General features: G+C 32.0%; 1 protein-coding gene across 4 annotated transcripts; it reads left to right on the top strand.

Moving 5' to 3' along the window:
• The first annotated feature begins 312 nt into the window (after nt 1-312).
• On the top strand, nt 313-12147 carry LOC145806109 (myosin-2-like). Of its 4 annotated transcripts, none has more exons than XM_082902078.1 (6): nt 313-445; nt 9679-9894; nt 10326-10492; nt 10799-10949; nt 11070-11097; nt 11952-12147. In XM_082902078.1, exons 3-6 carry the CDS (start codon nt 10454-10456, stop codon nt 11965-11967), a joined length of 234 nt encoding a protein of 77 aa, XP_082758204.1. In that variant the 5' UTR covers nt 313-445; nt 9679-9894; nt 10326-10453; the 3' UTR covers nt 11968-12147. The 4 variants fall into 4 exon arrangements, 3 of the variants coding, with proteins under 3 accessions (XP_082758204.1, XP_082758203.1, XP_082758202.1); XM_082902077.1 differs by lacking the exon at nt 313-445 and adding an exon at nt 5429-6037; XR_014348757.1 differs by lacking the exons at nt 313-445; nt 10799-10949; nt 11070-11097; nt 11952-12147 and adding exons at nt 5568-6037; nt 8515-8573 and having other exon boundaries at nt 10326-10767.
• Nucleotides 12148-16268: the final 4121 nt, after the last annotated feature.

Below are 16268 nucleotides of genomic sequence, written 5' to 3'. Positions count from 1 at the left end.
AGATTGATGGAGGTGGTTTTTTGAAATTTATATCGTTAATTTAGCTAAGAAACTAGGGCTGGGCGTAGGGTTATCCGACCCGCGCAAACCGCCCTACCCGACCTGAATCGCACGCGTGTGGGCGGTTTCGCAAACACATTAGGGTAGGGTGCAGTTTGGATTTTATATAAATTTCGGGTTGCGGGTTTGAACCGCACCCGCATTAAATTAATTATTTTTTTTTCCTCTTTCAAATCTAACCGTCCATCTCACCATCTCACTCACCTCATCTATAACAAACAAAACAAAAACCCTAATCGTTGTCTCCCTCACTCTCTCAGTCTCATCTCATCTCTCATCACTGTCTCTCTCACTCTCTCGTTTCGTTGTTCATCTTCATTTTCTGCACCGATCACTCTCTCGTTGTTCATCTCATCGCACCGATCGTTGATTTTTTTTACAACAGGTAAGCCACTCTCTCTCAATCTCTCTCCCTCTCTCTCTCTCTCGCCCCGATCGTTGATTTTTTTTTACAACATATATATATATATCAGATATCTCTCTGATCTCTCTCTCTCTCTCTCTCTCTCTCTCTCTCTCTCACTCAGTCCCTCCCTGATTTCTTATCTCTGCACCGATCGAATCTGTGTGTTTCTTTGGAAATAAATCTGATTTTTTTTTGGACCAACAGATCTGATTTTTTTTGAAATTGAATCTGTAATCTGTGTGTTTGTTTTGGAATTAAATTTGTTCTTAAACAATTTGTTCTTAAATTTGATCTGTTTGTTTTGGAATTGAATCTGTAACAGTTCCCATACAAATTTTTTCTTGAATTTGTTTTGGTCTCTGTGTTTGTTTTGTTTGATCTAAATCTGTAAATCTGAATCTGTTTTGTTTTGTTTGATCTGAATCTGTTTGATCTGAATCTGTAAATTTGAATCTCTGCACCAAACAAATTTGTTTTGTTTGTTCTTAAATTTGTTTTGTTTGATCTGAATTTGTTCTTAAAATTAAATTAAATCTGAATCTGTTATTAAAATTAAATCTGAATCTGTTATTAATCTGAATCTGAATCTATTACTAAATCTAAATCTAAATCTAAATGTAATCTATTTGGAATGTATAAGGGATATTGCTGAACTGTATGGATTTGAGTTATCCTTGGATGGCATTCAAAAATACCGCAAGGGCAATGGATTGCAATCCATAAGCTCAACATGCTTCAAGGCTGCAAGAATCGTTGCAATACTCATTGATGATGGAATTGAGTTTGACAAAATGCATGACATTGAATGGCATAGGAATTTTGCACCGGTGGTTGGTAGAATATTGAGAATCGAGCATCTGGATGGCTTTCTCATTTGATTCGATGTTCATCTGAAAATTTAGTCACTAGCATTAGGTTTCTAGCTATTGTCGTCTTTGCCACTTTCCAAAATAGAAGTGAAGCAGTTGATTAATGATCACATTCCATCCCAAGTTTGATGATTGTAACAAATTTTTGGGAAAAAAAAAAGGTTTAAAAATAAATTTTTGGAAAAAAAGTTCAATCCGCAAACTGCCTGCAACCGCCCGCACATCCGCGAATCCTATCCGCACAAACCGCAAATCGCATTGTGGGCGGTTGCAGGTTGACTTTTTCCCAAACAGCATAGATGCGGGCGAGTCCAAACCGAACCGCAAACCGTCCCAAACCGAACCGCGGACACCCCCTATAAGAAACGATTTTAACGATCCTGATGCTGATGCTCTAACGCTATGTTTGGATTGAGTGATTTGGAGAGAAAGGAAAAGAAATGGAGAGATATGTATTTCTCTTACTTGTTTGGATAACTTAAGTAGAACGAAACGAGGAGAAATACAGAGAAATATAGAGAAACTCATTTCTCTTATAACCCTTATTTTCAGTCTTCCCAAAACTATAGAGATTGAGAGAGAAAAGAAACCAATATTATCATAATACCAATTTTGTCCCTATAAAAATAAAAGAAATAAAATGATTGAAAATATAAAAAGGTTGTTTTGGTAATATAACATAAAATAATTTCTTTTCTTTTCTCTTATGAAATCTAACCAAACAAGAAGGAGAGAAATCACAATCATTTTTTTAAATTTTATTTCTTACTTATCTAAACAAAAATGAAAGAAATCACAATAATTTCTTTTCTTTTTTTTTCTCTCCTAGGTTCCCAAACATAGTGTAAATATCAAAGCATGAATATTTTTATACCATAGACGTTTGAGGCTGCTTTTCTAAATTGATTTGTTTGAGAAGTTAAAATTTTCTTTTTGTAGCATTTTTTTTAACACATGATAAAGCTTTTTAACTTTATAATTTTCCTATTTGTTTTAGTAAAAACTGATTTTTTAAAGATTGTTCCGAACGGGTAGACTAATGTCTTGTTAAGTAGTACTTATAACTTATGGAGATACCATGGAAAAGCTTTCTCCCTCAAGATTCTAGACGACGAAGTTCTAATTTATGACATTTGCTATAGTTATAAATTAAAAATAATAGATAAATTACGCTGATAGTCTCTCAAATTTATATTTAATACAGATCTCTCTAGACATACTAATCCTCAGAATTTAATTTGTAATACTGTCAAAAAAAAAAAAAATCAAATCAAGATGACTAATTTACAAAAGTACCATAAAGGTCTTCTTTCTTTACCCAAACCCATATTTATACCCTCTGCCACTTTTCACCTTCACCATTGTATCACCACCAGTACCCCTCTCCACTATTACCAGTGCATCCCCACCTTCACCACTTCCATCACCACAGCATTAGTGTATCCGACTACAGTTCACAACTTTCATCACCACTAATCACTTGTCACCGCCGGCGGCGACCCACCACTCCTCCTCCCTTTGTCACTATGCCAATCACAACCACAAACCACAACCACCATAATAAAAAATCAAAGCCCTTCCAATTGAAGGCACTCCCATGATCAAAACTCATGATTGGATCAAATTGAATTGAATTAAGGCTATGCCACCAAAAATCATCTAGCAAAATAAAAAATCCTATATCATTTAGCATAATCAAAACCCCAAATCTCTGCAAGTGATTGCAGCCTGTAGTGTTGTCGATCATGGCTTGAGGGATGGCATGGCACAATCATCATCCTCGTCCGTTGATCTACGAACCCACCACCTCTCAATGTGTTGCAGCACCAACAACAAATATTTGCGAAGAGTTCCCTGTTGCGGAACCAACAACCATCAATTTCAGTACCATCAACCCTTCGTCGCACCACCCAACCCACCAATCACCATCTCAACATGAATTGAAGTAGATTTTTTTGATTAATTTCACCAGGTAACTTGGATTAATGTTACCATGTAGTCTCTTGGCTTCTTCACTCATGGTGGTGGTTTTGTTTTTAAGTCATGGACAATGTTTTTGATTTGTATATCACAGTGATGGTTTTGTGTTTGTGAAGTGAATTTGATTACATGTAGATGTGGGTATAAATTCCACAATGTTAGCAACTCACATTTTATATCCACAAATGTATTTATAATTAGCGATTGCCACACGCGATACGTGTGCTATTCAAATAAATAAAAATAAAATAAAAAAATTATTATATATTGTATGCTAGTCAAATGGTAAGAGTCTTATTTATTTGATATAAGTCTAAGGTTCAAGTCCCCTCCACTCATCTATTTAATTTTTTTTTTATTTCAAATAAAAATGTAGACACGTGGTACCATAAGAAACAAAGGCTTCAAGACACCATAAGAGGTGTTGACTTTATAATATAGATAGATAGATAGATATATAGATAAATAGATGATGTGGCAAAAGTAGTGAAACCCATATCATTGAGTGTTCAACTAATAAAAAACTGACATTGGTCCGATTATATTATTGTGAATTGAATTTTAAAAAATTTATGAGGATCTCAAATATTTTCTGTATGAATTTTTGACTGTTTTATATAAGAGAATGTGGGTAATTGTCCGTAAATGTGTATGTGTGCATTGGTAAAATGAAGCTCTATTTTTCTTTTTATCAGTGTCTGGTTTATTTATTTGTTTGTTTATTTCTATAATATCTGATTTTCTATTTTTCCTCTTTATCTTTGTGCAGTTTAATAAGTTGGTTGTGAAGATTTTTTTATTTGTGTGCATGAGTTTGTTCGGTGAGTGTTTGGAGTTGTGGAAGGATGATTGTGGTGGTGATGGGAGGTAATGTAAGGAAGGAGAGGGTGGTAGTTGCCTAAAATGAGAGTGATTAATCGGTGGTCTTGTAGTATTATTTTACACTATTTATTATTTGATATTTGTCAATTTATTTCTTAAAATCTTAACAAAAATTATGGAGTCCCACAATTTTAATCAATAAATATTAAGATAGAATATCATGTGAATTTATTCCAAGAACAACACATAATTTCTAAAATGACTTGGGTGATGAATTGTGAGAGAAAATGATTTGTTGTAGAATGCGAAAGTGCATGAGGGTAAAGTTAGCATAAGGAAAAAATTAACTGTTGACATTACCAAAAATTGTTAGTCAATCTAACTATCGACTATGATCAAAAAAAATTCTACCTATTAACTAACAAATGTGGGATATTACAATGCAACTATAAATCTTAGGGGGATTGTAATTTTTAGAACTTTAAGGAGAAATATGTATTAAGAGCAAACCTTAAGGGTGTTAATGTAATTTATTCTTAAATTTATCAATTATTTTAGAGTGTTGCTATTAACTAGGGGTGTGCGCGGTGCGGTTCGGGCAGTTTGAGAGTAAATTTACAAACCGAATGTTGGGTTGGCAGATTAGCGGATTGACAATTTGCGGTTTGGGCGATTTTTGGCGGATTGGCGGATTGAAGAATATTCTAACTAATTATCATACATTTGCATAATATATAATACTAATTTGTATAATATTTTTTAGATATATAACACAATATAATTTTAAATAATATGTTTCATATATATAACCACTAATTTATAATAAATTTTATATCTTAAATCTCTCTCACACTCATTTTTACATTGATATTTCATTGGAAGTTAAAAAATATATATGTATTAACTTTAGCGGAGTGGAGCGGTTCGGTTGGCGGATCATAAAATTTAATGTTTAAACTGCGGTTAGTGGTTAGAGCGGCGCGGATAGATGCGGATCGGTGCGGTTTTAGCAGATTGGACAGTATTTTGCACAGCCCTACTATTAACACTCCATTAATTATTTTAGATCTTCCATATTTTAGCTTTATTTATTTATTTATTTATTTATTTATTTATTACAATAATAACCTCAAATGAAATTACTAAAAATGACATCAATAATTTTGGGACACCCCATCTCACAATTAAGCCCACACACCACTACATCATGAATTAGGGTTTATGAGAGTACACACCTCCATCACCACCAATCTATCTTCTCTAAATCCCACTTTCAAAACGTACCCACCTTGAAAATCCTTTGGCGGCAATATTTCGGCGGCAACGGTGGTAACCATTTGATTACATACACTTCTCTGGCAATGACAATGAGTGCAAATTTTTTCAATAACCACAACCCCATGAGACGAGAAGAGTACAACACACTGCTAGAAAAAGGGGAGACGGTGGCGTTTTTTTAACGACGTTTTTTTAAATGTCACTATTATTAATATTTAACGGCGTTTTACAAACGCCGCATATTATTTTAACTAAAACGGCACCGTTTTATAATAGGAGGCATTGAAAAGCGCCTCCAAATGCAGTAGCCACACGCGCCTTTTCAATCCTTATTTTGTATTTGGGCCCTCTCTCAAACCATACGCATACATCATTTTGAATCTGAGCCCTCTCTCTCTCTCTCTCTCTCTCTCTCTCACAACCCATACGCATACATCATCATCGAAGATTTAGAAATTCGAAGCGATTTCGAAGCTCTAGATCGAAGCGATTTCGAAGCTCCATCGAAGCTCCAGATCGAACCGATTTCGAAGCTCCATCAAAGATTCAGAGATTCAGTGATTTCTAGAAGCTCAGATCTGAACTTTGACCCCTCAATTACTTGCATTTCAAGCTCAAATCGGTACTCTCTCTCTCTCTCTCTCTCTCTCTCTCTCTCTACATGAAGCTAATATAAACATGATGGAAAATTTAGAGTTATATTTTATGCCTCTATTTCTGTGTGCTGCTCTGTTCTATTGTATTTGTGTGCTGCTGTATATGTGCTTCTGTATCTGTGTGCATTTTGCTAATCTGGTGCCTCTGTATTTTGCTAATTTAGAGTTATATTTTGCTATTTTATTTTTGTGTTTTGTGTTTGGTTTGTGAGAAAAAGAAGGAAAGTGATATGTCTTGGACTGAATCAGTTAGAGTACTCTAACTAACAATGATTGTTTGATTTAGTGTTTTGTGTTTGGTTGGTGAGAAAAAGAAGGAAAGTGATACGTTGCACTTAGATATAGTTAGAGAACAAAAATGAAACAGCAGAGATTAACTAGCAGTGATATGTCTTGGACTATGTTTTTTTGAACATTGAAAAAAACTAACTAACAGAGATTCAGTGCTTAATATGTTGTACTCTAACTAACAGGGATTCAGTGTTCAGTGTTTTTTTTTTTACTCTAACTAACAATGATATATGTCTTGGACTAATATGTTGTACTGGGAATGGTGATGAACATGTGTTGTACTCTAACTAACAGTGATATGTCTTGGACTGAATCTGTTAGAGTACTCTAACTAACAGTGATTGTTTGATTCAGTGTTTTCAATGTTCATTTTAAACAACAAATATAGTTGGAGTACAAAACTAACTAGCAAAGATTCAGTGCTTAATATATTGTACTCAGATATATATATATATATTTTGACTACTTCAATGAAATAAAAAAAATGCCATTATATCATAGCTAGGATATTTTTAAATTTAAAATTGATTTCATGAACATAAATGACAAATAAAAAAATGGGATTAGGCAAAAGACATGTTCATCACCATTCCCAATCTTTTTTTTAATGAGAGAAACGACAATAGTCCTGAGCTTGAAAATTTTCCTCATAGTCCAAGACATATCACTTGGACAACTCATGTACCAAAAACAATGGCTTTTAATCACATGTGTATGAATCCATTTAACGCAAAGGATATCAGCTTTCATACTTAAAGCCCAAATATTTTTTAAGATAGCTACTTTGTTCCAATCAATAAGACATTTAAACCCCAAACCACCTCCCCTTTTAGGAGCAAAAATATACTGCGAACTAATCTTAGCATGGCCTTTTAGCTCCAAACCAGTCCATAAGAAATTCCTCACGATAGGAAGAATAAAAATCGAGGACCAATAGACTTGGATACTGAACAAAACGAATTGAATTAATTGAATGGTTGAACCCTGCCCCCATATGAGAGTAACTTTGTAGACCAATGCTTGATTCTAGCTAACATCCTGTCAATTAACTGGCAACAATCCTCAGTTTTAAGTTGAGAAGATATAAGGGGAACACCTAGGTATTTGATAAGAAACCTCCTCACTGGAATAGGTAAGAGAGAGAGAGAGAGAAGGTATTATCATCAACTCCACATAGAAAGAGCTTTTACCCATATTAGGCTGCAGCCTAGAAATCCACTATTAGTTGGTATTCTCAATTACGCCACAAAAAATCCACTATTAGTTGGTATTTTTTTGTTTGAAATATCTCCTTTGCCATTCTGAAATAGGAAACAAAAATTCAAGTGGCAAACACATTAACTAGGGTACCGATAATGAACTCTATATTATGAAATTTTGGACAATGATGTTCCAAAGTACGACTGTTTTACAATGTGTTGTGTTTCTTGCAATATTTTGAGTGACAATATGAGGATTGTGCTATGATTTCAACCATTGGAATATTAGATTCGTTGTGCTTATATATGTGTCTTGGTATGCTGATTATTCTTCTTACGGGACAATCTTTACCATTCGATTTCACCAGTAATATTATGGCAAGCTCTTATTAACCATGGCAACTGATGCATGCTAAAATGTATCAAAACACCATAAACAGATATTTATGTATTCTATATGGAAATGCACATCAATTAATATTTGACTTTGTTTGTGCTTGCTTTCATTTGAAGGCATAATAGTTTGGTCTTTATTGATTGATTTGAGAGAGCAATGTATTTCTTGAATCTATCATAATCTATCAAGAGCATTGTAGAAACTTTTGGTTTCTTCATTAATATGCTTCATACTAGATATGCTTCTAGTATGCTTGATAGTATTAATTCAGATTGCACTACCGGGATGCAATCATTAATGGTGCATGCATGCATAAATAGCCTTAGACCCGTCCAAGAAAAATAATCAGTGATTGTTTGTAAGTGGCATAATAGTTTTGGGATTTGTTGCTATGCTAGTTGCAAGTGTATGGTTCTTGAACTATCGTTTGGTGGCCTTTTCTTCCCTGTATCACATGCTTGCTTTTTCAGCTGGAAAAATTATGTGTTGAATTTTCTTTCCTATTTCTCCTTAGCACATGGGTTCTCGTTTTTAAGTAGGTTGGTTTCTTTTTCAGGGATCCATGCTCGAAGGGAATTGATCTTGATGTATTGAAAACTTCTCTAGCTACACGTGGTATCTAAATTCTATAATAATTCCTAAAAGCATAACAATTGCCATTCTATCTTTTAGTGTTTCTTTGAAAATGTTATATGCGTTTTGATGAGCTTTAAACTTAGTTATCTGATTTGGTTGGTTGGTTGGTCTTAGTCGCGGAAGGCCCAAGTCATATTCTTGGATTTAATTGTTGTCTTGTTGGCTGAGATGCATGTGATCACTTGATGTTGCACAGGTTTTTCAAAATTGTTATTTATTTTTTACTTTTTTATATAATCTCAAGTGGTATGGTTAAAAAAATAATAGTTGCCAATGAAGAAGTGGCAGTTGCTTCTTATCCTTGCTCCTATATGCCCCTGTATTTATTTCTTAATTCTTGTCAATACATCTGTGCACCTAGTAGACTAGTGTGATAGATAGATTGGGTGCTCTAGCATCCTCCAACAGTATGCTTTCTGGACAATTTTCTTTTGGCTGCTAGATATGGGCGCGATAGCACTCTCTAGAAGCTTCCACCATTGTGCTGCATTAACTTAATTTCATCTCTTCCTTGCTCCTAAGCCTCTCCAAAGCTCTTTAACACCACGTTGATTGCCAAGTTATTCCTTACAATGAGATTTCCACGGAATTAAACATAAATTGAAGGAATTAACATCAAATGAATGCAACCTTGCCTATGTAAATCAACATAAATATGCGTTGTTCGGCATTCATGGTAAGCAGGCCTGCTTACTTGTACGTCTTTGTCCATAGTGACACTAGTCAACCCATTGATTCTAATTTTGGGTTGTGATATCTGAAAAATGAAGAAGCTAGTCTAGTTTCAATTGAACCTGTATTTTCTGTTGTTGTAACTATGTACCCTTTCTGAATCAATAAATTATTTATAATCACATCTGTTGTATTCTATCGCATGTTCATATGTAGAAAGTCAATTGGGGAAGAAAGTAAACTCTTGTTTAGCTGTTCTCAAAACTTTTTTTTTATGCCTTCTGTGATAGTTTCCATTTTTAGTTTTGGGATCTATGTTCATTCCTGCATGTTGGTGTTGCGTTTAAACTTACTTTACATTCCATAAAACAATGATGAGGTAGAAATTAACGTGCTTTAATGTGACGTGCAGGAGTGTTAACGTCCAATAAGAAGCTAGAAGAATCAAGACATGAGAAGCCATCTGAAACAAAACCAGACCAACTTGCTGAGGATGTTAAGCTGGCTCCTTCTCCAGATGGGGAAGTGGGAACTGGAGGAAGAGATGCAGTGAAGCCCAAGCACAAGAGAAAAAAGAAGTCATCCTCCAACGTTGATGCAAGTTAGCTGAATGAAAAAATATATCTAGGTATGATACTGACTTTTTTCTTTGTGCTAAAAATAATTTTCTTGCCATGCATCTCATAAGTGGATGAATCAACTAGTGAATCTCAGGAAATTGCTATTGATTGGTTGAACTGGTTCTTAATATAGGCTAATAGCCAATATAATTCTGATAACTATGGTGTTAAAAAGGAAGGGTATTTTCAAATTCTAAGACTAAACAAACATGAGACTTATTTTATGTGCAATTTGTTTATGTTTTATCAAGGTATTTTTGTCTTCGTCCGTATATTTTCTGAAGTCATCTTTAAGTGAGTCACGTGACCACTTAACATGGATTAATTATTAATAGGATGAGATTGCAATTTTTTTTTAAGGCATCCCTAATTAAGCTCATCTGGATAAATATTTTTTAAGTAATACTTGTCCACTCTATTGTCTAACTATTATTTGCAGGTCATCGTGATACCGGGGTATGGCTTCATTGGACTTTGATTTGATCCAGTGAAAGGCATATGGAGTTGGGAATGCTTCTGAAGTTGCTGCATTGAGTGTTTATTGTAGGAGTAATCCAAAAGTGAAACATGAGAGGAAATAGTGTTAATATTCCTTCTGCACCCAAGGTTTTGTTTCGACTAAAATTTTACTCAAGGATTGATTTATTTTCATTTTCCTATTCTGTGAATTTTTTTTTTTGGTTCATGTATTTACATGAATATATTTGGGTCGTGATTTTAGCATTGTGAAAGGGAAGCTGTAGAATAGCAACTTAGTTATTTGAACGAGCCATCAGTTTTTCACAACCTTCAGTATAGATATTGTCATGATATAATTTATGTATGCATAACTGTGATACTTAATTTCCCTCCCATCAAATTGAGTTTCCCTTTTCCTCTCATTTGACCTATGTTTGTGCTTGTTTCCTATAGAGTAAAGCAGGACCTGTTTTAATAGCAATCAATCCCTTCAAAGATGTCCATTGTTTTGGAAACGATTTTATCACAGCTTACAGGGAGAAGCTTTTTGACAACCCTCATGTTTTTGCTATATCAGATACTGCCTATAACGAAATGATGAGAGGTGAGTTAAATAGTACTTGCAGGGATTTTGAAGAAAAAAACAAGGCTCATATTCATCTATTTGTACTTTGCTACTAAAGAATTTGTTTTTCTCACTCTACTTTTATCATGGATCATGCAGATGAAGTGAATCAATCCATCATCATAAGGTTAGTTGAACTGTCTCATGGATTTGTTGAACTGTTTTATGGGAAACTCTGGATTTTAAACTGTGAACTCAAGGGGTTTTAAGTTTATCTGGCACCATGATTGAGAGTATTTAAAAATGTAAAATAAAAGTTGTATGGAACCACTAGTTTGGAGGCTGTTCCAGCAAAGAACTAGTCCTTTGAAACTTGAGTATGCCCTGATTGGGAGGTTGGCCAGATATGTAAAGGAGTATAGCAATCGTGTGCATGAACATAGAGCATAAGTATGCTAGTAGAGTTGGTTTACAATTGTGACATTCTTTATTCTGCTACACCTGGGGAGCTTGTTAATTCACAATAAATAGTTCTTTATATGTTGACAATAGTTTGAAAATTGAAACAAAACAGTGTCACTGAGGATAAAAATTCTCTTGACAATGGCTTCTTTATATTCAAATTAAAAATGAAGCAGATATGGGGAAAATTATTGAAATTGGGCCATTTTATTTTGGAAGTAGACTAATTTTAGCGAGAAGATGGCAGTTGTACATGCATTTGACTAAGAGTGATTCTTTTTTGTGCACATTCTGATGAAATTCTATAATAATCCCCTAGAGTTTTGGACAAATGATGGGCTGATTCATGTGGCTAATGTTATTGGTAAACCTTTGTACCATGATGAGTATGCTGAAGTTCATAGTAGGCTTATTTTTGCAAAATTGCATTGATTTTTTTTGTAGTGCTTCTTCGTATGTGATAAAATCTTCTTGTTAGTGCTTCTTCAAGTTTTAAGTATTGTTTATAAGTATTGGGTACAAATTCTTCAATTTGTGTTTATTTTGGTGAATTTGATTGCAGTTTATGTTCTGATGCAGGCATGTAAACCAGTGATGACTACAACTTCTATGCTAAAACATGATTTTTGGATATATGTTAGTTTGTGGTTAATGATATATGTTAGTTTGTGGTTAATGTTGAAACATGATTTTTGGATTCTGGATATGTTATTTTGTGGGTAATGGTGATTGGATATTAATTGAATGAGAAACTGAATTAATGCTTCATTTGTTATTTGAATCAGAGTTTTTATTTTATATGTTAGTTTTATTACAGGTATTTGAATGGGAGTTAATATTTTATATGTTAGTTTTATTATAGGTATTTTTTTTTTAATTTAATCAAATAAAATTAGCACAATTTCAAAAAAAAAAAAGGATATGACGGCGTTTCTACAAACGCCTCCTAAATCCTCAATAGTAACGGTCATTTTTTAAAACAGATACGACGGCGTTTTTAAAAAGTCGCTAACTATCGTTGGTGACGTCAACATGTGTATAGTAGGACATTTGGCGGCGTTTTTTAAACGCCTCCTATACTAATATCACGACGTTTTTAAAACGTCACAAAGATACAGCGACGGCCGCAGTTTCGACGTTAAAAACTAAATGTCACAAAAGGAATTAGCGGCGTTTTTGATAGATATAGCGGCGTTTTTTAAACGCCACTAAAAGTCCAATTTCCAACAGTGATAATAAAAAATTCAAGTAGATTGACATACCTCATAATAAAGTAGAGAAAAAATTTCTTAATCACTATAAATATTTTTCACTAGTTTTGGGATGTTCCACTGTCGTGGGTTTTGTTAGGATTTTGAGAGAGAGGACTTTTAGGGTGTGAGGGGTGTACATTTAAATAGGTGAAATGTTTTTATAAGAATAATTTTAGTATTGTTTGGAGAAGAAGAAATTCTAAAGAGTTTACAATTTATAAGTGGAAGTCTAAAATAATTGATATATTTTGTCAATCACTAGTATGTGTGAAATTTATATAATGTGAATTTCACATGCATGTAAATAGTTCGAGAGAGTGGTTAGCAATAATTTGTATCTCATCTTTTTTTTTTTTTTTTTCAACTTTTGGCATTAATAGGCCTCAATCTAATGTGCTTACGCATTTTTTAACCCACATATTCATACGGTATTACATATCAGGTAAGCTTCACACCCGTACTACTAGTCTGTACAAAAAATAGCACTTTGTTTGGTTTAGGGTAATTTTTTTGAAATTGAGTTTTTTTTTTTTTCATTTTTAATGATTTTATTTAATATTTTAAATATTTTTTAAAACTTTTTAGATATAGCTAATCTCGACATACTTACAAATTATAATATTTGTGATTTTTTTTTTAAAAAAAAATTTATCCATAAATCTCATATGAGAGAATGTCGATCCATTTAGTTCTAAGAGTTTTTTTATAAATCAATTAGTCCTTTTTGTTTTGAAAAGCTATATTTATTTGATTTGATGCCATTTGATTTTAAGTGAATATCCTTTTGTGATTCATTTTTTTAATTTGTTTTTTAGATGAAAATGTAAAGGTGAGGTTGTGGAAGATTATTTTGGAGCACAAAAATTTATATTTCTATTAATGTGATTTTTTAGTGTTATATTAGAGTGTTACACTAGAGTATTATATTAGAGTGTTATATTTGGGAGAAAAACATACACTAAGGGATTTTTATGTGTTATATTAATTGGAGTGTTACGTTTGGGAAAAATACGTTAAGGAGTTTTTTTTTTTGAAATGTTACGTTATTATATTTCGAAAAAGTATATTAAGGAGTTTTTGTGTGTTACATTAATTGGAGTGTTATGTTTGGAAAAAATACACTAAGAAATTTTTTTAAAATATACGTTGCTACGTTTGAGAAAAATATACTAAGGAGTTTTTTAATGTGTTATATTGGAGTGTTACGTTTGAAAAAAGTACACTAAAGAGTTTTTTAGTATTACATTGATTGAAGTGTTATGTTTAGGAAAAGCACACTAAGAAGTTTTTTAATATGTTACATTAAGAGTGTTATGTTTTGAAGTGTTATATGAGAATGTCACGTTTGGAAAAAAATATATTAAAGAGTTTTTTTGAAATGTTACGTTTAGTAATTTCAACATTACCAAAAAACTCACATTTGTCATTCAACACATAACACACGTTTATGCTTGACCCTTTATGTAATTCACACTAGAATGAAACATTTGGATCTATAAATAAAAAGAGAGAATCAAACAATTCATAAGATCACTATTTAAAATTTATTGATTCTTTACTCTCTTTTTTTTTTTAAATCACTAAATATGAAAAGTAGAAAAAATAATAAAATTCAATATATTCTACATTTAAAAGGAGTTGGCCGTGGTCAATGCCTAGACCCCCCCCCCCCCCCGGCGAATTTCACACGCATGCCCCTCTTGTGAATTTCATACGTATGTAAATAGTTGATGAGTAATGATAGGGATTAAGGAAAAATATATGAAGGTAATTATGAAATTTTTTTCATTCTTAGATTACACATATATCCCCTCTTGTGAATTTCACATGCATGCCCCTCTTGTAAATTTCATACGCATGTAAATAGTTGATTTGTAATGATAGGGATTAAGAAAAAAAATATGATGAAGGTAATTATGAAATTTTTTTCATTCTTAGATTACACATATAATAAAATATCACACACTAATTAAAGAATAAATTTTTTTTATGAAATATTTCATAATATATTTTTTATGATTCCTAATATTATTCATAGTTGATAGAGTGGTTAGCAATTTAATTTGTACCTTATCTTTATTGTTTCAAGTTTTGGCATTCAATAGGCCTCAATCTAATGTCCACATTTTTTAACCCACATGTTCATATGTATTACATATCAGGTAAGCTTCACACCCATATTACTAGTGTGTACAAAAAATAGCACTTTGTTTGGTTTAGGGTATTTTTTCTGAAATTGAGTTTTTATTTTTTATTTTTTCATTTTTAATGATTTCATTTAATTTTTTAAATATTTTTTAAAACTTTTTAGATGTAGTTAATCTAGACATACTTAAAAATTATAATATTTGTGATTTTTTTTTTAAAAGAAAATTTACCCATAAATCTCATATTAGAGAATGTCGATCCATTTAGTTTTAAGAGTTTTCTTATAGATCAATTAGTCTTTTTTGTTTTGAAAAGTTGTATTTATTTGATTTGATGCCATTTGAGTTTAAGTGAATATTCTTTTGTAATTCATTTTTTCAATATTCTGATTTATTTTTTAGATAAAAATGTAAAGGTGAGGTTGTGGAAGATTATTTTCGAGCGCAGAAATTTATATTTCTATTAATGTAATTTTTTAGTGTTACATTAGAGTGTTACATTAGAGTATTACATTTGAGGAAAAAAATATATTAAGGGATTTTTATGTGTTATATTAATTGGAGTGTTACGTTTGGGAAAAATACGTTAAGGAGTTTTCTTGAAATGTTACGTTGTTGCATTTGGGAAAAATATGTTAAGGAGTTTTTGTATGTTACATTGATTGAAGTGTTACATATGTGAAAAGTACACTAAGGAGTTTTTTTGGAATATACGTTGCTACGTTTGAGAAAAATATACTAAGGTGTTCTTTAGTGTGTTACATTGGAGTGTTACGTTTAGAAAAAATACATTAAGGAGTTTTTTAGTGTTACATTGATTAAAGTGTTATGGTTAGAAAAAGTACACTAAGAAGTTTTTTAATATGTTACATTGAAATGTTACGTTTTGAAGTGTTATATTGGAGTGTCACGTTTGGGAAAAATAAACTAAGGAGTTTTTTTGAAATATTACGTTTAATAATTTCAACATTATCAGAAAACTCACATTTGTCGCTCAACATATAACACACGTTTATTCTTGACCCTTTATGTAATTCATACTAGAATGGAATCTTTGGGTCCATAAATAAAAAGAAAGAATCAAACAGTTCATAAATCATTATTTAAAATTTATTGATACTTTACTTTTTTTTAAATCACTAAATATAAAAGTAGAAAAAATAGTAAAAATTCAATATATTTTACATTTAAGTTATGTCCCTCTAAACTTAAAGGACCCCCCTTTTTTAAATCACTAATATTAAAGGTAGAAAAAACAATAAAAATTCAATATATTTTACATTTAAGAATCTCTATTGGCCTCAGAACAAAATGTAACTTCTTATAAGAATTTTTGAAACGAAATTTCAAAAATATTGCCTCATTTTAAGAAATAGATTAAAAATCACTTTTTAACTTTTAATTTTTTTTTTTACATAAAAAAAATTAAAAATTAAAAAAAATCAAAAAATTAATTTTTAACTAATTTTTCAATACACCCATTATTGTGTACGGCT

The sequence above is a fragment of the Camellia sinensis genome, chromosome 13 (genome assembly GCF_055761805.1).
Source record: "Camellia sinensis isolate YWXY chromosome 13, ASM5576180v1, whole genome shotgun sequence".
Classification (NCBI taxonomy): domain Eukaryota; kingdom Viridiplantae; phylum Streptophyta; class Magnoliopsida; order Ericales; family Theaceae; genus Camellia; species Camellia sinensis.
This window is presented reverse-complemented; position numbering and strand designations above follow the sequence as displayed.

Excerpts from the sequence above, each read along its gene's own strand:
- LOC145806109 (XM_082902076.1), top strand. The coding sequence starts at position 10,454 with ATGAGAGGAAATAGTGTTAATATTCCTTCTGCACCCAAG. Across the intron at positions 10,493-10,798 it reads ATATTCCTTCTGCACCCAAG|AGTAAAGCAGGACCTGTTTT; the intron begins GTTTTGTTTCGA and ends TGTTTCCTATAG. Across the intron at positions 10,950-11,069 it reads CTATAACGAAATGATGAGAG|ATGAAGTGAATCAATCCATC; the intron begins GTGAGTTAAATA and ends TGGATCATGCAG.